We start from the raw sequence: 23,474 nt of genomic DNA on the forward strand, positions 1-23,474 counted from the left end.
AGTCTTTATCTCTCATGCATGTAGAAGTTTGTTTTTTAAATTTCTCTCCTCAGATGCGGTGGCGCACGCCTGTAATCCCAGCACTTTGGGAGGTGGAGGCGGGCGGATCACCAGAGGTCAGGAGTTCAGGACCAGCCTGGCCAACATGGCGAAACCGTCTCTACTAAAAATACAAAAATTAGCCGGGTATGGTGGCACATGCCTGTAATCCCAGCTACTCGGAGGTTGAGGCAGGAGAATCACTTGAACCTGGGAGGCAGAGGTTGCAGTGAGCCAAGATTGCGCCATTGCACTCCAGCCTGGGCAACAAGAGCAGAACTCTGTCTCAAAAAAAAAGAAAGAAAGGCTAGGCGTGGTGGCGCATGCCTGTAATGCCAGCACTTTGGGAGGCCAAGGTGGGCAGATCGCAAGGTCAGGAGTTTGAGACCAGCCTGGCCAGCATGGTGAAACCCCGTCTGTACTAAAAATACACAAATTATGTGGGCATGGTAGTGCACTTGTAATTCCAGCTACTCGGGAGGCTGAGGCAGGAGAATTGCTTAAATCTAGGATACGAAGGTTACAGTGAAGAGGTTGCAGGCTGTACTTCATCCTGGGTGACAGAGCGAGACTCTTTCAAAATAAAATAATCTCCTAGTTGTTGTTGCTTTTTTTTCTTCAGCATGTCTTCTGTTATTTAAAAAAAGGCATTTTCTTGAGCTCTTTCATTGAAGTAGAGCTGCTGGCCAAAAACTGTGTGTATATAGTAGGGAAAACAAGGATCTGTGTGGTTAAGGCATAAACACAGGAGTAGCACAAAATATAAATGAATAATATTAATAATTGTAGAATTGCAATTTTGAGCACAAATAGGGGCAGAACTACGAATAGTCAAAGTTTACTGTGAAATATAGTTGCATTGTCTGTATATTTGGGTTGAATAATTGAGAGGCAACTCTTCAACAGCCTGTTACTCCAGACAGGGCTAGAAACTCGTGAGTACAGCAAAAGGCCTTTGAACTACAAAGTCCATACCTTAAAGCTCTTGTACTTTTCCCTGTGAACTCCAGCATTTTTATTCTTTGACAAATGTCTAATACATGCAAAAGATTGTAAGTATTCAAAAAGCCAGTGCTATAGAGTTCTTTGGTATGGAGAGAATAGCCAATGTTTTATTGTGTTAATAACAATTCTAAAATCCATATTAAATTTAAATTTTTGGCCGGGTGCAGTGGCTTATGCCTATAATCCCAGCACTTTGGGAGGCCAAGACAGGCGGATCACCTGAGGTCAGGAGTTTGAGACCAGTCTAGCCAACATGGTGAAACTTTGTCTCTACTAAAAATACAAAAATTAGTCAAGTATGGTGGCACAGCTACTCGAGCGGCTGAGGCAGGAGAATCACTTTTACTCAGGAGGCAGAGGTTGCAGTGAGCCGAGATCACCCCACTACACTCCAGCCTGGGCAACAGAGAGAGGCTCCGTCTCAAAAAACATAATACATAAATAAATTACATTTTAAAATTCTGTTTCTATAGTCACCATCAATTTACATACATATTTACTTCTCAATATACTTTGTAAGTGTAAAACATAAGGGAATAAGGCTGTCATCTGCCTTAGCCAGCCATGATATAGGTCAAGCTTTTATTATATGTAGTAATGTTTTGAGGAACATAATTGAAGCTTTATTTTTTTTTTGAACTCTAATAAATAGGTAGAGGATTGTTATTACTATTTTTTGAGACAGAGTCTTGCTTTGTTGCCCAGGCTGGAGTGCAGTGGCATGGTACTCTCGTGCCCAGTGCAACTCCCACCTCATTCTCCCGAGTAGCTTGGACTACAGGCGTGTGCCACCACACTTGGCTAATTTTTGTAGAGACAGCGTTTCGCCATTGTTGCTCAGGCTGGTCTCAAACTCCTAAGCTCAAGTAATCCGCCCACCTCAGCCTCCCAAAAGTGGTGGGATTACAGGAGTGAGCAACCACACCCAGCCTGAAGATTATTTTATAAGTGTGACTTTGTTTTTAAGTGGCTATTTATTCCCAAAGCTATAATTAGCTGAAATAATACTGTAATGTTTAAAGCTTATTTAGTTATCCCTGAGGTCATTAGCTCAAATAAAGTAACGATATACTTAGAAATTGAAATAGAAATGAAAACAGCTCACAGAAAATAAACATTGGCAATAACCATGGAAAACATTTTATAATGTGGTTATGCTGTTATCTTTTGCAGAGATAACAGACAGGTTTTATTTATTTATTTATTTATTTATTTATTTATTTATTTCAGGGGGAGGCGAGGACTCTGTTGCCCAGGCTGGAGTGCAGTTGTGTGATCTTCGCCTACTGCACCCTCCGCCTCCCAGGCTCAAGTGATCCTCCCATCTCAGCCTCCCGAGTAGCTGAGACTACAGGAGCGCTCCCAGCTAATTTTGTATTCTCAGTAGAGATGGGGATTTCGCCACATTGCCCAGGCTGGTCTCGATCTCCTGGATTCAAATGATCTGCCCAACTCAGCCTCCCAAAGTGCTGGGATCAAAGGCTTGAGCCACTGCACCCAGTCTAGTGTTTTATCTTATATGCTGCTTGGATACCTTTGTTGGTCAAGGCTCTGTGACAGAAAGTGCCTTAATTGCTTGGTAATGTCTACTCTGGGCCCACGATCTAGGAATGGTAGCCTATATGCCAGGTATTTATTATTGCTGCAAAATACTGCTTATTGTGCACGTTAAAATCTATTTGCAAAGCTAACTATACACATATTGTTAAGTTTATTCCTAATTCTACTGAAATTATAAGACAAGAGAACTGGCCCAGCCGCGGTGGCTCATGCCTGTAATCCCAGCACTTTGGGAGGCGGAGGCGGGCGGATCACGAGGTCAGGAGATTGAGACCATCCTGGCTAACACGGTGAAACTCCGTTTCTACTAAAAAATACAAAAAATAGGCCGGGCATGGTGGTGGGCGCCTGTAGTCCCAGCGACTCGGGAGGCTGAGGCAGGAGAATGGAGTGAACCCGGGAGGCGGAGCTTGCAGTGAGCCGAGATCGCGCCACTGCACTCCAGCCTGGGCGACTGAGCGAGACACCATCTCAAAAAAAAAAAAAAAAAAGAGAGAATTTATCAGTTGCTTTGCTTTGCAACTGTTATGCAGTTCTAAACTCAGATTGGTTTGGTGTAAGAACTTTTTTGAGTTGGATTTGTGCTATCTTTGAAAATTATTTTGAAAATTGGATTATGATATAATCAAGTATTCAAATCTTAAATGTTCAGCCGGACTGGGTGCGGTGGCTCACACTTGTAATCCCGGCACTTTGGGAGGCTGAGGAGTGCGGATCACTTGAGGTTAGGAGTTCGAGACCAGCCTCGTGAAACCCCAGTCTCTACTATAGTGAAACCCCGGTCTCTACTAAAAATACAAAAAATTAGCGGGGCGTGGTGGTGCATGCCTGTAATCCCAGCTACTCAGGAGGCTAAGGCATGAGAATTGCTTGAACCTAGGAGGTAAAGTTTGCAGTGAGCTGAGATCGTGCCACTGCACTCCAGCCTGGGTGACAGAGTAAGACTCTGTCTCAAAAAAAAAAAAAAATTAAATGTTTAACTGGATAAATTTTTACTTACACCTATGAAACCATCAACCTGATGAAGATAGAGAACATTTCCAGCTCCCCAGGAGTATTTTTCATTCCCTTGCAGTTAGTACCCTCCCATCCCAGAGATGATCATTACTCCAACTTTTATTACTATACCATAGTTTTGCCTGTTCTTGACTTTCAGATAAATGGTATTATATGTATATCTTCTGTGTCCAGCTCTTTTTGCCCAGTATGTTTGTAAGGTTTATCTGTTTGAACATAATTTTTATTATACTTGCTGTTGTGTAATTCACACTGTTTTTCAGTAACATTCTATCTTTATTTTAAAAGTTGGAACATACACTTTATTATCTCATAAATGTATTCCTTTTATCTTCAGAAGAATTAACTTTTTAATTTTTTTTTATATTTATTTTTTAGTAGAGATGAGTTTTCGCCATGTTGGCCAGGCTGGTCTCTATCTCCTGACCTCAAGTGATCCGTCCGCCTTGGCCTCCCAAAGTGCTGGGATTACAGGCCTGAGCCACCACGCCCAGACAACTGTTTTATTTTTTACTTTGTAACTTGTATTTAGATTCAGGAGTACATCTGCAAGATAAACTGCATGTTTTGAGGGTTTGATCTACAGATAATTTTGTCACCCAGGTAATAAACATAGTACCTGATAGGTATTTTTTCTGATCCTTTCCCTCCTCCTACCCTCCACCATCAAGTAGGCCCCAGTGTCTGTTGTTCCTCTCCTAGTATCCATGTGTTCTTGTTATTTAGCTCCTACTTGTAAGTGAGAACATGTGGTACTTGGTTTTCTGTTCAGGTGATAGTTTGCTTAGGATAATGGCCTCCAGTTCCATCCATGTTGCTGCAAAGTACATGATCTCATTCTTTTGTTAATGGCTGCATAACATTCCATGGTGTATATGTACCATAGCTTCTTTATCCCATTTTCCACTGATGGGTGTCGAGGTTGATTTAATGTCTTTGCTGTTGTGTATAGCAATGCAATGAACTTACGTATGCATGCGTCTTTATGGGAGACGATTTATACTCCTTTGGGTATATATCCAGTAATGGCATTCATTTACTGGGTCGAATGGTAATTCTGTTTTAAGTTCTTTGAGAAATGGCCACACTGCTTTCCACAATGGCTGAACTAATTTACATTTTCACCAGCAGTGTAAAAGCATTCCCTTTTCTCTGTGACCTTGCCACCATCTGTTATTTTTTGGCTTTTTTTTGGTCAGTATATTTTCCATTTTTACTGTGCATACACGTAATACAATGTATCTTAAAAATGGGTCTTACAATATGTAGTTTTATCACTTGGTTTACAACTAAATATATTGTGAACATTTTCTCTTCTACAACAGTTAAAAGAATTGCAGAACTTGGAAGAAACATAATTTATTAAGCAATCTTGTTAGGGACATTGAAGTATAATTTTTTTTTTCTAAGGAGACTTCATTATTTTTACAGTACCTTTGGGGAAAAAAAGGGGAGTCCTTGTCTTATATAGCTTTCTATAGATGGTGAAAACTTGCCCTTCCATTTAGCCTTTTCACTTGCTTCTCTACACCCACCAAATCACCAGTCAAGTAACCCATTTTATGTTTTCCAACCTCTCCCATTTGCTTTCTCTTTTCTACCCAGTCTCCCTACACACGTGCAAACGGACTTCCATTCCTTCAGCGCTCTCGTTCCTCCCCTTAAAGAGGCTTTTTTTTTTTTTTTTTTTTGGGACGAGTCTGACTCTGTCGCCCAGGCTGGAGTACAGTGGCGAGATCTTGGCTCACTGCAAGTTCCGCCTCCCGGGTTAGCTGGGACTACAGGCACCCACCACCATACCCGGCTAATTTTTTGTATTTTCAGTAGAGACGGGGTTTCACTATGTTAGCCAGGATAGTCTCAATCTCCTGACCTCATGATCCGCCTGCTTCGGCCTCCCAAAGCGCTGGGATTACAGGCGTGAGCCACCGCACCCGGCTGCTTTCTTTCCTTTTAAAGAGACTATTTTAATTGATTTTGATCAACTCTACTCAAAACTGTATCCTAAGGTCCACATTAGGATTAGTCTCTAATAATCTGAAGATATAATTCAGTTGTTTAAAATAACATATTAAGAAGGCTTTGGTAGAATTACATGTATCAAGAAACACTGGACTTGGGCACAATGGAGATATGGCTGATTTTTGAAAAAAAGAAGTAGTGTTTTCTGGGAGGGCAGAGCAAAGAGGTAAGAAGTAGTTGGTACTATAAGGAAATGTTAGAGATCATTTTGGAAATGTATTCATTATTTTAAGGCAACTAACAAATGATCATCTTTCAGTTAGGACATTGTAGCAGCAGCCTTTACTGGTCATGAAATTTGCATGATACCTAAAATCATATTTCTGTAAATAGGTCAATGTGGATTAATAGTAACTTTGTATATAGAAAAGCAGATGCCAGCTAGCATAAAAGTGGCAGTGTGGACAGTGGTAGTTCTGGAGTCCTGGAAGCCATGAGATGCTCATCCATCACTAGGCCATCACAGCCAGGTGGATAAATGCCTGAGGAAAGCAGCGGAGCTGACTGTGCCAGCATTTACAAATGGAACACTTCTTGGGCAGCCAGGTGTCATGGGGCACAGACCCACAATTCTCTTTGCACACATCGTGCTCACAGTTCCGTCCGTAGGAGAGAGGGCGGGCACAAAAGGACCCCAGCGTGCAGGTTCCACCATTCAGACAGCAGGTTCTGTTTAACTCCCTACTGTCCTGTATCTCCATGGGCGGCACAAGTTGGGAAGACCTAGGACGAATTGCAGGCTCCTCCTGGGGCTGAATGCTGTCATCTCTGAAGGTCAGGTCTCCCTGGGATGGATGTGCAAGTTCCTCATGGCCCAGCCCTTAACGACCTTTTTTGACTTTTTAACAATAGCCATTCTACCTGCTGTGAGATGGTATCTCGTTGTGGTTTTGATTTGCATTTCTCTAATGATTAATGATCTCGAGTATGTATATGCTTGTTGGCTGCATGTATGTCTTTTTTTTTTTATACAGTCTTGCTCTGTCACCAGGCTGGAGTGCAGTGGCGCTATCTCTGCTCACTGCAACCTCCACCTCCTGGGTTCAAGCAATTCTCCTGCGCCACTGGGACTACAGGCACGCACCACCACACCCTGCTAACTTTTTGTATTTTTAGTAGAGACAGGGTTTCACTATGTTGGCCAGGTTGGTCTCGAACTCCTGACCTCAAGTGACCCGCCCGCCTCAGCTGACCAAAGTGCTGGAATTACAGGCATGAGCCATGACCATGCCCAGCCTGTCTTCTTTTGGAAAGTGTCTGTTCATGTTCTCTGTCCACTTTTCAGTGGGGTTGTTTGATTTTTTTAAAATTTTTTTAAACAGTAAAGTGGAAGCAAGTTTATTAAGAAAGTAAAGGAATAAAAGAATGACTATACCACAGAACAGCTAGGTGGTTTGATTTTACTTGTAAATTTAAGTTCCTTATAGATTCTGGATATTAGACCTTTGTTGGATGCATAGTTTGCATATATTTTCTTCAATCTGCAGCATGTTTGTTTACGCTGTTGATAGTTTCTTTTGCTGTGCAGTAGCTTCATAGTTTAATTAGATCTCATTTGTCAATTTTTGTTTTCATTGCAGTTGCTTTTGGCACCTTCATCATGAAATCTTAGCCAAGTCCTATGTCAATAACATGGTATTTCCTAGATTGTCTTTCGGGTTTTGTTTTGTTTTGTTTTTGTTTTGTTTTGTTTTTTTGAGACGGAGTCTCGCTCTGTCGCCCAGGCTGGAGTGCAGTGGTGCGATCTCAGCTCACTGCAAGCTCCGCCTCCTGGATTCATGCCATTCTTCTGCCTCAGCCTCGTGAGTAGCTGGAACTACAGGCGCCCACCGCCACACCTCGCTAATTTTTGGTATTTTTGGTTGAGATGGGATTTCACTGTGTTAGCCAGGATGGTCTCAATCTCCTGACCTCGTGATCCACCCGCCCGCCTCAGCCTCCCAAAGTGCTAGGATTACAAGCCTGAGCCACCATGCCCGGCCATCTTTCTGGCTTTTATAGTTTGGGGTTTTACATTTAAGTCTTGAATCCATCTTGAGTTGATTTTTGTATATGGGGTAAGGTAGGGGTCCAGTTTCTATCATCTGCATATGGTCTCCCAGTTATCCTGGCACTTTTCATTGACTGAGGAGTCCTTTTTCCCATTGCTTGTTTTTGTCAGCTTTGTTGAGTATCAAATAGTTGTAGGTGTGTGACCTTATTTCTGTGCTCTCTATTCTGTTTCATTGGTCTATGTGTCTGTTTTTGTACCAGTACCATGCTGTTTTGGTTATTGTACCCCTGTAGTATAGTTTGAAGGCTGGTGACATGATGCCTCCAGCTTTGTTCTTTTTGCTTAGGATTGCCTTGTCTGTTTGGGCTCTTTTTTTGGTTCCACGTGAATTTTAAAACATTTTTTCCTAATTCCATGAAGAATGTCATTGGTAGTTTTGATAGGAATAGCATTGAATCTGTAAATTGCTTTGGGCAGTATGGCCATTTTAACAGTATTGATTCTTCTTATCCATGAGCAGGGAATGCATTTTCACTTGTTTGCGTCATCTCTGATTACTTTGAGCAGCATTTTGTAATTCTTGTTGTAGAGATCTTTCACCTTCTGGTTAGCTGTATTCCTAGGCATTTTATTCTTTTCGTGGCAATTGTAACTCACACTTTTAAAATAAAATGTGTGCTTTTTGTACAAAAAAGTCTCATATCGCTGTCATGGAGCTTCCTTGGTTCATCTTTTACTGTGTGTGTTCCATTGTGTGTGCACTCAGTCCTGTGTGTGCTTGTCCACGCCCCCACCCTCTATATATATGTATGTATATATAGATGAGTCTTTAACTCTTGAGATAAACCTGCAAACATGATTTCCCATCACCTCTAAATACTCTCATGTGTATTTCCCATGCACAAGGATACTTGTACATAACCAGCATACAACACTCCAAATTAGGAGATGAGCATTGATTAAATACTATATCCAGTCCACAGACTCCATTAAAGTTTTGCCAGCTTTCTCAACTGTGTCTGTTTCCTTCCTGGCCTGAGATCCTTTCCAGGAGTGTGTGTTCATTTGAGCTGTCATGTCTTGAATCTGAAACTGTTTGTCAGTTTTTCTTTCATTTCCTTTATAGTTTTAAAGCATACAGCCACAGCCTTCAGTTCTGCATATTCTGTAGAATGACTTTTCAATTTGAGTCTGTCTAATGGTTCCTCATGATTGGGTCCGGTCATACATTCTTTGTCTTTATTTTTGGTACCAGTTTTATTGACATATAATTCATATGCCATACAATTCACTCATTTAAAGTGTGTAATTCGATGGTTTTAGATGTAGTCACCATAAGTTATGCAACCATCACCACGGTCAATTTTAGAACATTTTCATTGCCTCAAAAAGAAACCCTATACTCTTTCATTTGTGTTCTATTGTAACTGGCTTCTTTCATTTAACATTGTTTTCAAGGCTCATCCATCCTATAGCATGTTGGTACTTCCTTTTCATTGTTGAATCATACTCCATTGTGTGGCTATGCTTCATTTTATTTTATTCTATCTTTCTCTTTATTTGAGATGGAGTCTGGCTCTGTCGCCCAGGCTGGAGTGCAGTGGTGCGATCTCGGCTCACTGCAACCTCTTCCTCCCGAGTTCGAATGATTCTTCTACCTCAGTCTCCCGAGTACTACAGGCATGCGCCACCACGCCTGGCTAATTTTTGTATTTTTACTAGAGAGAAGTTTCACTATGTTGACCAGGCTAGTCTTGAACTCCTGACCTCAGGTGATCTGCCAGCCTTGGCCTCCCCAAAGTGCTGGGATTACAGTATGAGCCACCACGCCTGGCCTCATTTGGTTTATTCATCCATCATTTGATGTACATTTGGGTTGTTTGCACCTTCGAGTTGAGTAATACTGCTATAAAAGAACATTTGTGTACAAGTTTTTTTTGTTTTTGTTTTGTTTTGAGACGGAGTTTCACCCTTGTTGCCCAGGCTGGAGTGCCGTGGCATGATCTCGGCTCACCGTAGCCTCTGCCTCCCAAGTTCCAGCGATTATCCTGCCTCAGCCTCCCGAGTAGCTGGGATTACAGGCATGCACCACCACACCCAGCTAATTTTGTATTTTTACTAGAGACAGGGATTCTCCGTGTTGGTCAGGCTGGTCTCGAACTCCCGACCTCAGGTGATCTGCCCACCTCGGCCTCCTGAAGTGCTGGGAACAAGTTTTTATGTCTGTATTTTTGTGTGTGTGTTTTGTTTTTGAGACAGGATCTCATTCTCTTGCCCCACATGGAGTGCAGTGGCACAATCTTGGCTCAGTGGGGCCTCAACCTCCTAAGCCCAAGCTATCCTTCCTCCGAGTAGCTGGGACCGCAGATGCATGCCGTCACACCCAACTAATTTTTTTAAAATTTCCTGTAGAGACAGAGTCTCACTGTGTTGTCCAGGCTGATCTCAAACTCCTGGGCTCAAGCAGTCTTCCTGCCTTAGCCTCCCAGAGTGCTGGGATTACAGGCATGAGCCACCACACCTATAGTGGACATATTTTTTCAATATTCTTGGGTATAGACCTAGGAGTAGAATTGCTGGATATGATCACTTCGTATTTATCTTTTGAGAACCTAAAGGTTTTCTAAAGTGGCTGTACCATTTACATTTCTACCGATAGTGTATGAGGGTTCTGATTTCTCACCATACACTTTAACACTTGGCTATTATTTGTCTTTTTTGCGACAGCCATTCCGGTGGGTATGAAGTGGTATCTCACAGTGGTTTTGGTTTGCATTTTCTAATGACTGATGATGTTGAGCATGTTTTCATGTGTATGTTAACCATTCATGAGTCTTTGGAGAAATGTCTATTCAAGTCTTTTTTCTATTTTTTTTATTGAGATGTCTTTTTTGTTTAATTTGAGGTAAAATTCACATGACATAAAAGTAACCCTTTTAATGTGAACAATTCATGACACTTAGTATATTCCTTTTTTTTTTTTTTTTTTTTTTTTGAGACAGAGTCTCACTCTGTCGCCCAGGCTGGAGTGCAGTGGCACAATCTCAGCTCACTGCAACCTCCGCTTCCCGGGTTCAAGTCATTCTCCTGCCTCAGCTTCTGAGTAGCTGGGACTACAGGTGCGCACCACGTCCAGCTTATTTTCGTAGGTTTAGTAGAGACAGGGTTTCACCATGTTGGCCAGGCAGGTCTTGAACTCCTGGCCTCAAGGGATCTGCCGCCTTGGCCTCCCAAAGTGCTGGGATTACAGGCATGAGTCACCATGCCTGGCTGAAGTTTTTTTTAAAGTATTTTTTTCTTTTACTTTTAGTTGATACATAATAATTGTACATATTTATGGGATACTGAGTGATATATTTTGATAAATGTATACAATGTGTAAGGATCAAATCGGGGTAATTAGCATATCCATCACCTCAAACATTTATCATTTTGCATTGCGAACATTCAACATCCTTTCTTCTAGTGTTTTGAAAATATACACTGAATTGTAGTTAACCATATTCACTCAACAGTGCTACAGAACACTAGAATTTATTCCTCTCATCATTATATTGATAGCCGTCCTAGTGAGTATGAAGTGATGTCTCATTGGGGCTTTGATTTATGTTTCCCTAATGACTAATGATGTTCAATATCTTTTCCTGTGCTCTTTGACCATTTGTATATCTTCTTTGGACAAGTCTTTTGCATATTTTTTAATTGGGTTGTCTTTTTGTTCGTGGGTTTTAACAGTTTTTTTTTTTATTATGGATACTAGACACTTAATTAGATATGATTTACAAACATTTTTCCCATTATGTAAGTTGTCTTTTCATTTTCTTAATAGTGTCCTTTGAAACACAACAGTTTATTTTGATGATTTCTAATTTATCTATTTATTTCTTGTCGGTTGTGCTTTTGGTGTTATATCTGAGAAGTTGCCAGATCTGAGATCACAAAGATTTATGTATATTTTCTTCTAGTTTTATAGTTTTATCTCTTACATTTAGGTCTTTGGTCAGTGTTTACAATTGGTATGAGGTAGCAGTCCAACTTCTTTGTATTACATGTGGATATCCACTTGTCCCAGCTACATTTGTTAAAAAGACTATTCCTTCCCTGTTGATTTGTTTCAGAAGTAAGTTGACAGTAAATGTGATATTTTATTTCTGGATTTTCAGTTGATTTATATGTCTGTCTGTACTCTAGTACTAGTCTTTCTGAATGTTACTTGGTAGGAATTTTTGAGATTGAGAAGTGTGAGTCCTCTAACTTTGTTCTTTTTCAAGATTTGTTGTTGTTGTGGTTGTTGTTATTCTGGGTCTCTTCAGTTTCCATACAAATTTTAGATTGGGTTTTAATATCTGCAAAGTCAACAGGTGTTCTGATAAAGATTGCATTGACTCCATAGATCAATTTGAGGAGTACTGCCATCTTTAAAATATTACATCTCAGCTGGGCACGGTGGCTCACGCCTGTAATCCCAGCACTTTGGGAGGCTGAGGTGGGCAAATCACAAGGTCAGGAGATCGAGACCATCCTGGCGAACACGGTGAAACCCCGTTTCTACTAAAAATACAAAAAATTAGCCAGGCGTGGTGGCGGGCGCCTGTAGTCCCAGCTACTCAAGAGACTAAGGCAGGAGAATGGTGTGAACCCTGGTGGTGGAGCTTGCAGTGAGCCGAGATCGCGCCACTGCACTCCAGCCTGGGCGACAGAACCAGACTTTGTCTCAAAAAAAAAAAAAAAAAAATTACATCCCCTAGTCCATGAAAGTGGGATATCCTTCCATTTATATAGATTTTCATTAATTTCTTAATATGTTTTCTAGTTTTCAGAAAAAGGTCTTTAACATAGCTATTTACACATATACATATGTGCATACACACAAAACCCCTATACAATATCCTGGTTATACTTAATGTTATGTAAGTGTTGCAGTTAATACTATTGTTATTAATCTTTTTATATGTCTCTAACACTTTGGGGGAGATGGGTTGAAACAGAAAAATAGTTAATAGAAAAGTATTTAATCAGGGGACTGGGCATGGTGGCTCATGCCTGTAATCCCAGCACTTTTGGAGGCTGAGGCGGGCGGATCATGAGGTCAGGAGATCAAGACCATCCTGGCTAACGCGGTGAAACCCCATCTCTACTAAAAATACAAAAAAAAAATTAGCCAGGCATGGTGGTGGGCGCCTGTAGTCCCAGCTACTTGGGAGGCTGAGGCAGGAAAATGGCGTGAACCTGGGAGGCGGAGCTTGCAGTGAGCTGAGATTGCGCCACTGCTCTCCAGCCTGGGCAACAGAGCAAGGCTGTGTCTCAAAAAAATAATTAATTAACATTTATCTAGACTGTTTGCTATAAGAAAGGCTGAAATTACTTGTACTTTATTCTTTGGTAGAGATAATATGTAAAAAGCATCAAGTATGTGGCCAAATGTAAATATAAGCAGGAAACTGTATGCATCTATTCCTTAATTGACATGCATGGGAAAAATCCGAAGGAAATGCATCAGAAAATTACCTGTTTATTCTTGGCTAGAAGGATTTGATTATTTATAGTTTTTCAATCTTTCTGTATTCTACTTTGAACATGTATGTATGTGAACATGTACACATGAAGAAATAAAGTTGCTGGATTAAAAACATTTTTTTTCTTAAGTTTTCTGTAGAGTGGGTCTCACTATATTGTTTAGTCTAGTCTTGAACTCCTGGTCTCAAGCTGTCCTCCTACCTCAGCCTCTCAAAGTGCTGGGATTATAGACATGAGCCACTATGCTCAGCCAAAGATACTGTTTTTGTTTTATTTACTTATTTATTTATTTATTTTGAGATGGAGTCTTACTCTGTTGCCCAGGCTGGAGTGGAGTGGTGCAGTCTCGGCTCACTGCAACCTCTGTCTCCCCGTTCAAGCGATTCTCCTGCCTCAGCCTCCTGAGTAGCTGGGATTACAGGCATGCACCACCATGCCTAGCTAGTTTTTGTATTTTTAGTAGAGACGGGGTTTCACCATGTTGGCTGGGCTGGTCTTGAATTCCTGACCTCAAGTGATCCGCCTGCTTCAGTCTCCCAAAGTGCTGGGATTTCAAGCATGAGCCACTGTGCCCGGGTGAAAGTTACTGTTTTTAAATAGTGTAGAAAGCATGTAGAGATATTAGACAACTGATTTAGTTTATTTATCTGAGGCTTTTTTCTTTTTCTTTTTCTTTTTTTTTTTGAGATGGAGTCTCGCTCTGTTGCCCAGTGATACAGTCTCGGCTTACCACAACCTCTGCCTCCTGGGTTCAAGCGATTCTCCTGCCTCAGCCTCCTGAGTAGCTGGAATTACAGGCACACGCCACCATGCCCGGCTAATTTTTGTATTTTTAGTAGAGATGGGGTTTCACTATGTTGGGCAGGCTGGTGTCAAACTCCTGACCTCAGGTGATCTGCCTGCCTCACTCTCCCAAAGTGCTAGGATTACAGGCGTGAGCCACTGCACCCAGCCAAGGCTTTGTTTCTTTATGTAAAATGTTAATTATCTTATTTGTCTTGCCTACTTTATAAATACATTGTATAAAGATATTTTAAAAATATATCTATATTTTGGAAGTTGTGAAGCCCTGTGGAAATATCTGAAGGGGCACACATTGCTGTTCAGAAATCTGAGAAATCATCTTTATCCCTAGGTAAAACTTAAATAACAGCTGTTGGGTTGTTTTTAGATTCAGGGTGTTGTTTTAATAGTATTGAGGGCCCACATTTTAAAGGTATTTTTAGGCTGGGCACGGTGGCTCATGCCTGTAATCCCAGCACTTTGGGAGGCCAAGGTGGGTGGATCACAAGGTCAGGAGATCAAGACCATTCTGGCTAACATGGTGAAACCCCGTCTCTACTAAAAAATAGAAAACATTAGCCAGACGTGGTGGCGGGCGCCTGTAGTCCCAGCTACTCAGGAGGCTGAGGCAGGAGAATGGTGCGAACCCAGGAGACGGAGCTTGCAGTGAGCCGAGATCTCGCCACTGCACTCCAGCCCGGGCGACAGAGTGAGACTCCGTCAAAAAAAATACAAAACAAACAAACAAAAAAACATATTTTTAGGATTCAACATTTATCTTCACAGTTTTTTAAAGTACTCTTCTGCTACTAACTTATTGGAATTTAAAACAGTATCTAATAGCATTATTCAAATGATTTTTCCACCAGGCACGGATGGGCAGAAGCCTTTGCAGGTATCAGAAGTTCACATATCAAATATATCTGCCCGCATGCGTGAGTATTTCTGATCTTCAGACTTGTGATTCAGAGTCTGGAGAGGAGCAATTGTGATTGCTTTATCCTTCCAGAAAAGTATTTGAATATAGTTAATTTTTATTTTTTAAATATTCTGTTTAAAAATAAAGATTAGTAGAATTTCTTTAAAATGTTTCTTAAATTTTTTCTCTTTTTCTCTTTTGTTAAGCAATTTAAAATATTGCTGTCTTGGAAGTCAGCTGAACTTAAGACCAGAAAAATTATTTAATTGATTAATTTATTTATTTTTGAGACAGAGTCTCACTCTGCCACCCAGGCTGGAGTGCAGTGGTGTGATCTCAGCTCACTGCAACCTCCGCCTCCTGGGTTCAAGTGATTCTCCTGCTTCAGCTTCCAGAGCAGCTGGGATTTCAGGTGTGTGCCACCACACCCAGCTAGTTTTTGTATTTTTAATAGAGACAGGGTTTCACCATGTTGGCCAGGCTCAAACGCCTGATCTCAAGTGATCTACCTGCCTTGGCCTCCCAGAAAAATTATTTTAGATGTACAAATATCTATAAAGTTCTAGGATATCCCTAGGGTATCTCTGAAGGGGATTTACCTGTTAGATTTGTGAGAAATCTTTATTATGTTGAAAACACTCTTTAATTTTATCATTTGGGGCAATGTTGATGTACTGTGGAAAGAGCACAGACTTTGGAATATGATAGGTTTGGTTTTGAATTCTGGCTCTGAAAATATTTGTGGATGTCAAAAAGAAATTAGTAAGTTTTGAGCAAACTTAGAAGATCAATAAGATTGGCACATTAGGTCAAGCTTGTCCAACCTGTGGCCCAGGTCAGCTTTGAATGCAGCCCAATACAACAAATTAGTAAACTGTCTTAAAATGTTATGAGATATATATATATATATATATTTTTTTTTTTGCTATTTTTAAATACAATTTTATTTTTTACTTCATCAGCTATTGTTAGTGTTAATGTATTTTTATGTGTGGCCCAAGACAATTCTTCTTCCAATGTAGCCCAGGGAAACCAAATGATTGGACACGCTTAATTTAGGTCAAAAGGTTGCTGAGAAGCAATCACCATGGAGAAGACAAGAAGGGATTGGACATACTCATATCGGTTAGTAATTCATTCCCAGAAGTGGTAGTAGCAGTAGAGTTGGGACAGATAGATGAACATGAAAGAGGGAATGGGAAGAAGAACAATAGCTGAGAAGATTGGTTAAGAAAACATTTCGTCCTCTTTTTATCCTGAAATACAGGGTCTGTCTTACCTCTGTAAGCTACAGTGAATACTGCGGCTAGGGTCTCTATGTCCTCTCATTCTGCTCAAGCAAGAGACAGAATTCTTTTTACTCTTTTTCTTTCTTTCTTTTTTTTTTTGAGACAGTCTCTCTGTCGCCCAGGCTGGAGTGCAGTGGCATAATCGCAGTTCACTGCAACCTCTGCCTCCCGGGTTCAAGCGATTCTCCTGCCTCAGCCTCCCGAGTAGCTGGAATTACAGGCACCTGCCACCATGCCTGGCTAATTTTTTGTGTTTTTAATAGAGACAGGGTTTCACCATGTTGGCCGGGCTGGTCTCAAACTCCTGACCTCAGGTGATCCGTCCACCTTGGCCTCCCAAAGTGCTGGGATTACAGGCGTGACCCACCCCACCCGGCCCAGAATTCTTTTTTTTTTTTTTTGAAACAGAGTCTCGCTTAGTCGCCCAGGCTGGAGTGCAATGGCGCGATCTCGGCTCACTGCAAGCTCCGCCTCCTGGGTTCACGCCATTCTCCTGCCTCAGCCTCCCGAGTAGCTGGGACTACAGGCGCCCGCCGCCTCGCCCGGCTAATTTTTTGCATTTTTAGTAGAGACGGGGTTTCACCGTGTTAGCCAGGATGGTCTCGATCTCCTGACCTCGTGATCCGCCCGCCTCGGCCTCCCAAAGTGCTGGGATTACAGGCGTGAGCCACCGCGCCCGGCCTGGCCCAGAATTCTTAATTACATTGGAATGGATATTGATATTTGCCCTAAGTTGAACTGCTTTAGAAGGCTGTTTCCCAACATAGGGAAGTTTGTATTCTCAAAGAAATTTTAATACGGTTTTAACCTCTAAGGTGGACTTCATGAATCAGGAGGAAGGTGGTGAGATGTAGTTAGAGTGTGTTTATTTTTCTTTTGTTTGAATGGAGCCAAATTCTGATTATCTAGCATATTTTTAATCACAGACTTGAATTGGCTATAGTGGGCATTTAGGCAAATTTTGGATTTCCCTTATTTATTTAGAGGTCTCTTAATTAAGCGAGTACATAGCTAAGAACTAGAAAATTAACAAAAGTGTAATCTGAGCATATGAGAATTGATGCTACGGTATCAGTGTAATAAATCGCTCATTGTCCTTAGCCCCATACCAGAATCTCGTATTTTATACATTTCCAACTGTCTTGGTTTCTGGTTTCTCTTCTCATGTCTGAGAAGTCAAAGGTAGTAAGTAAGGGTGTTGAGAAGGAAAATATATTTGTCAGACTTCGTCCTTTGTTGCTGTTGCTCTGTCTTCAGAACACATTTGGAGGGGCATGGGAAGCAGAGTTGTACAGGTGTGGATGAAGTAAAACAGTTCATATGTTAAAACTAGCATATAGTTTTGTGTAGGTCTCAAGTAATTATCTGTTTTTGATTAATGGAATTTATCAGTTCTTATGCGTTGTTATTCTGATTTTGTTGTTTTGTTTTTTCTTTTCCATGTAGGCCTGTTAGGCCTGTTACATTAAATATGAACATGGCTATGCCTTCATGGTAAGTAAGAATTTACTTATTCAATAAGAACATTATATTACTGATTTAATGTTTTCAGAAATGCTTTTGTGTACAGCAATTTTTATTTAGCTGTTTTTTAAATTGCAAAGTTGCATAGTTAACCTTAACCTTTCTTTATTTACATTTTTATACTCTAGATTTAGGGGTAAACTTAAGGAGCTGTACATACAGGTAGAGAAATAGGAGAGAATGTTTGAATAAAAATAATGTGGGAGAATATCTGCTGCTGCTTGATAAACCTTTGTTGGTTTTAGTAACCCAACATTCGAATGACCCCTATTAAACCACAGCCTCCAATTTCTTGCCTGTCTGGGTTGTTTTTAAGGAAACCGCTTCCCTTCCAGCCCTCTGAAGATACCCTCACATTCCCTCTGCACTTTACTGTCAGAAAGTAGGATCAGTTTTTTGTTCCTATGTGCTACTTCCAGACTATGATTTTTCCTAACTGTTCTCTGAGACTCCTACCATCAGGTCTGTTAAAAAAACGATGACTTTAGCCAGGCATGGTGGCTCACACCTGTAATCCCAGCACTTTGGGAGGCCGAGGCAGGCTGATAACTGAGGTCAGGAGTTCAAGACCAGCCTGGCCAACACAGCAAAACCCCTTCTCTACTAAAAATACAAAAATTAGCCAGGTGTGGTGGCATACGTCTGTAGTACCAGCTACTCAGGAGACTGACACAGGAGAATCGCTTGAACCTGGGAGGGGGAGGCTGGAGTGAGCTGAGATCATGCCACTGCACTTCAGCCTGAGCAACAGAGTGAGACTTCATCTCAAAAAAAAAAGAAAAGGAAAACAACATAAAATAAAATAAAAAAGAATATTTCTGGTTAGCCTTTTAATCCAAGCTACCGTGAATGGAGTAAAATATACTTACTACAATAATGGATTTTCTTAGAATCAAATGGTTCTTTTAAGATTTTGCCTTATTTTACAGGTTTGATATTATTGGGCTTTCACCAGATTCACAGGAGGATGAATCTGGGATTAAACAGGCAGCAGAAAATAGTAAGTACAGAAAATGTTTATGAAGCCAAAAGTGTTCTTAAATGCTTTTAGTAGATTCAGTAATCATATCGGTACTGGTTAAAAATTACACATTTGGGCCACGCACGGTGGCTCACGCCTGTAATCCCAGTACTTTGGGAGGTGGAGGTGGGTGGATCACCTAAAGGTCGGGAGTTCGAGACCAGCTTGGCCAGCATGGTGAAACCCCATCTCTACTAAAAATACAAAAAATTAACTGGACATGGTGGTTGGCGCCTGTAATCCCAGCCAGTTGAGAGGCTGAGGCAGGAGAGTTGCTTGAACCTGGGAGGTGGAGGTTGCAGTGAGTTGAGGTCACCTCACTGCACTCCAGCCTGGGCAACAAGAGCGAAACTTCGTCTCAGAAAAAAAAAGAAAAAAATTCCACATTTATCTAATCTCAGGAGGCACTGCTGTTTCCTTCCTTTCACTCCCTGCACCCCAGAGTGAGTCTTGCTCTGTCAGCCAGGCTGGAGTGTAGTGGCGTGATCAAAGCTCACTGCAGCGTTGACCTCCTGAACTCAAGCAACCCTTCCACCTCATCCTCCTGAGTAGGCTGGGACCACAGAGGCGCACACCACCATGCCCAGCCAGTTTTTAATTTTTTTTTTTGTAGACACAGGGTCTCCCTATGTTGCCCAGGCTTGTTTTCCTTTCTGGTCACTCTGTTACTTGTTTGCCACAGGGTCCACATGGACTCACTTGAGTATGGGCAATGGAGATGAAGTGGATGGGGAAAAATTGCATTTATCAAGCTTTAACTCTCTCAGACATATAATAGTTTTGCTTTGATTTACGTAGAAAAATGGAGAAAACAACAGAATGTTTAATAGGTTGGGCCGGCCAGGCGCGGTGGTTCATGCCTGTAATCCCAGCACTTTGGGAAGCTGAGGTGGGCAGATCATCTGAGGTCAGGAGTTCGGGACCAGCCTGGCTAACATGGTGAAACCCCGTTTCTACTGAAAAAAATTAGCTGGGCATGGTGGCACATGCCTCTAATTCTAGCTACTCAGAAGGCTGAGGCAGGAGAATCACTTGAACCCAGGAGGCAGAGGTTTCAGTGAGCTGAGATTGCACCATTGTACTCTGGCTTGGGCAGCAAGAATGAAACTCCGTCTCAAAAAAAAAAAAAAAAAAATAGTTTTGGCCAGTTGTCTTCATTAAAGAGACTTAGAATAACAGTGAAAATAATGATATAATGAGTATAATGATAAGAAACAGTGAAAATGTGGCTGAGTGTGGTGACTCTTGCCTATAACCCCAGTACTTTGAGAGGCCAAGGCAGGCGGATCACCTGAGGTCAGGAGTTCGAGACAAGCCTGACCAACATGATGAAACCCCCGTCTCTACTAAAAATACAGAAAAATTAGCCAGGCATGGTGGCAGGTGCCTATGATCCCAGCTACTCGGTACGCCGAGGCAGGAGAATCACTTGAACCCAGTAGGCGGAGGTTGCAGTGAGCTGAGATTGTGTCATTGCACTCCAGCCTGGGCGACAGAGGGAGACTCTGTCTCAGAAAAAAAAAGTTGTTAATTTTAGTGTGGTAATAATAACAGGTGCCACTGATTGAGCACGTAACTGTTTAGAAGCTAGGTGTTTTTTATGGAGCACCTCATTTGACACCCCTGTGAAGTATTAGCTCTGCTTTACAAAACCTCGAAAGTCTGGTCTCTGGTTAGTAGTCCATCTCCTTTATGATTATGGTAATTCCATTTGTTCGGAGGGGAAACAGAACGCTAACTTACTAGGATGTGTCTATTTTTAAGAAATGCACAGGAGGCGGGGCGCAGTGGCTCATGCCTGTAATACCAGCACTTTGGGAGGCGGAGGCAGGCGGATTGCCTGAAGTCGGGAGTTCGAGATCAGCCTGACCAACATGGAGAAACGCCGTCTGTATTATAAATACAAAATTAGCCGGGTGTGGTGGTTCCTGCCTGTAATCCCAGCTATCTGGGAGGCCGAGCCAGGAGAATCATTTGAACCCAGGAGGTAGAGGCTGCGGTGAGCTGAGATCCCACCGTTGCACTCCAGCACAGGCAATAAGAGCGAAACTCCATCTCAAAAAAGAAAGAAAGAAAGAAGTGCACAGGAATGTGCTTTTCTTTTACACGTGTGTACTGAAATATTGACAAGTATAATAATGCGAGGAGTGGGATTGCTTTCAGGAAAATCTGTTTGGTGACTCCTGAGTGTGGGTGGGTGTAGGTGGATGTGGACAGCAATGGTGAGACAGGCTGGCTGTGAATTGTTCTGCTTTTTGGTAATTTTTTTATTTACATAGTGTATCAGTTATTTAGAGACTATTGTTTAGAGACTGTTATTTAGAGATTATTGCCCAGGTTAGAGTACAGTTGGTGATCATATCTCACTGCAGCCTAAAATTCCTGGTCTCCGGCAACTCTACCGCCTCAACTCCTGAGTAGCTGGGACTACAGGCATGTGCTACCATGCCTGGCTAATTTTTAAACTGTTTTGTAGAGACGAATTCTCATTATGTTGTCCAGGCTGGTGGGAAACTCCTACCCTCAGGTGATCCTCCCCAAAAGTACTGGGATTACAGACACAGGCCATTGGGTGCAACCCTTTTGTTTTAAAAGAACTCTTTAAGGTCTTTAAAATAGTGAAAATACATTCAAAAGATGTGAGATATCTGGGAATGTCAAACCAACAACACTGACTTAGGGGATTATCAAAAAGTAGTTTAAAGTTAGAATCCTAGAGTTAGGATTTTGTCTGAAAATAATAGACAACAAAAGTATGAGAGTAAGAGTTAGACGCTGTGGAAAACAGGGAGGACCTGGGGCCTGTGAAGAAGATACGTGGGCCTCATGAGTTCCAGAATGAAAAATTCTGTCCTAACAGTAGAGTTGGCCCATGAAATACTTGTTACTTCTTTCCTCTATGAAGTGATGACTCACTGGAGAGAATTAGAATCAGACTCAGCCAGGAAAGAAAGAACAAAAGAGAATGTGCTACTGAGCAAAGAAGACAGTGCTCGGGTTACATAGTTGGGGGTACATAGTGCCCTTACCCTTAGGTGAAAGATGATTGAGGCCAAAGGATGTTGCTCATACCTGTAATCCTAGCACTTTGAGAGGCTGAGGCAGGAGGATCACTTGAGCCCAGGGGTTCAAAACCAGCCTGGGCAAGAGTCTGTACAAAAAATAAACAAAATTAGCTGGGCGTGGTGGCACATATCTGTGGCCCCCCAGCTGCTTGAGAGTCTGAGGTGGGAAGATTGCTTGAGCCTGGGAGGTCAGGCAACAGCGTGAGACCTTGTTTTGAGAGAGAGAGAGACAGAGAGAGTGAGCGCGAGCGAAAGAGATTGATTCTGTAATTTTTTTTTTTTTTTTTTTTTAGATGGAGTCTTGCTCTCTTGCTCAGGCTGGAGTGCAGTGGCGCAATCTTAGCTCAGTGCAACCTCCACCTCCCAGGTTCAAGTGATTCTCCTGCCTCAGTCTCCCAAGTAGCTAGACTACAGGTCTGTGCCACCACGCCCGGCTAATTTTTGTATTTTTAGTAGAGATGGTGTTTCACCATGTTGGCCAGGCTGGTCTCAAACTCCTGGCCCAAGTTGATCTGCCCGCCTCAGCCTTCCAAAGTGCTGGGATTACAGGCGTGAGCCACTGTGTGCCTGCCCAATTCTGTGATTTTTTTAAAACAATAGAATGAATGATTTTAAACACTTAACTACGTACAATTTTAAAATGACAACTTTTAGGTATGAATGCCTATGGTTCATTGAAGAGAGAAACATGGGATATATATGAGCAGAATTAACTATTAATTTTTTAAGAATCCATCTCTTGGGAGAAAGAACTATTGTTAAAATATTTAATGGGAATTTTATTTTTTTATTTTCAATTTTTGTGGGTACATAGTGGGTGTACATATTTATGGGTATGTGAGATGTTTTGATACAGGGATACAATGTGAAATAAGCACATCATGGAGGATGGGGTGTCTATCTCCTCAAGCATTTATCCTTTGAGTTACAAAGAATCCATTTACACTCTTGTAAATTATTTTAAAATGTACACTAAGTTACTATTGACTATAGTCACCCTATTGTGCTGTCAAATAGTAGGTCTTACTCTATTTTTTTTGTACCCATTAACTGTCTGTACCTCACCTCCAGCCCCCCACTACCCTTCCAGCCTCTGATAACCATACTTCTACTACTCTCGGTGTCTGTGAGTTCAGTTAGTTTTAGATCCCACAAAAAAGTGAGAACATGCAATGTTTGTCTTTCTGTGTCTGGCTTATTTCACTTAATGATATCCAGTTCCATCTGTGTTGTTGCAAATGACTGAATCTCATTCTTTTTTTATGGCTGAATACTACTTCATTGTGTATATGTACCACATTTTCTTCATCCAGTCATCTGTTGATGGACACATAGATTACTTCCAAATCTTGGCTATTGGGAACAGTGCTACAACAAACACGGGAGTGCAGATATCTCTTCAGTATACTGATTTCCTTTCTTTTGGGTATATATCCCAAAAGATATATACCCAAATATAGATAAAAGAAAGATACTTTATTTTGAGTATATATCCAGTGGGATTGCTGGATCATATGGTAGCTCAATTTTTAGTTTTTGAGGAACCTCCAAAGTGTTCTCCGTAGTAGTTGTACTAATTTACTTTCCCACCAACAGTGTATGAGGGTTCCCTTTTCTCCACATCTTCACCAGCATTTGTTATTAACTGTCTTTTGAATAAAAACATTTTAACTAGGGTGAGATGATACTTAATTGTAGCTTTGATTTGCATTTTGCTGGC

General features: G+C 41.4%; 1 protein-coding gene and 1 pseudogene across 4 annotated transcripts in view; one reads left to right on the forward strand and one right to left on the reverse strand.

Moving 5' to 3' along the window:
* Positions 1–23,474, forward strand: part of LYPLA1 (lysophospholipase 1) — a 51,560-nt gene that overhangs the window by 17,423 nt on the left and 10,663 nt on the right. Inside the window, exons 3-5 of one of the 4 annotated variants that reach the window (XM_050801807.1) lie at positions 14,806–14,871; positions 17,591–17,638; positions 18,598–18,668. In XM_050801807.1, the coding sequence (XP_050657764.1) occupies positions 14,806–14,871; positions 17,591–17,638; positions 18,598–18,668 (185 nt within the window). Of the gene's footprint in view, positions 1–14,805; positions 14,872–15,813; positions 15,981–17,590; positions 17,639–18,597; positions 18,669–23,474 lie in introns of those variants that run through there. The other 3 variants (XM_050801811.1, XM_050801810.1, XM_050801808.1) reach the window with 3 other exon arrangements.
* On the reverse strand, positions 5,978–10,367 carry LOC126961574 (teratocarcinoma-derived growth factor 1-like; annotated as a pseudogene).

Source organism: Macaca thibetana, chromosome 8, assembly GCF_024542745.1.
Source record: "Macaca thibetana thibetana isolate TM-01 chromosome 8, ASM2454274v1, whole genome shotgun sequence".
NCBI lineage: Eukaryota > Metazoa > Chordata > Mammalia > Primates > Cercopithecidae > Macaca > Macaca thibetana.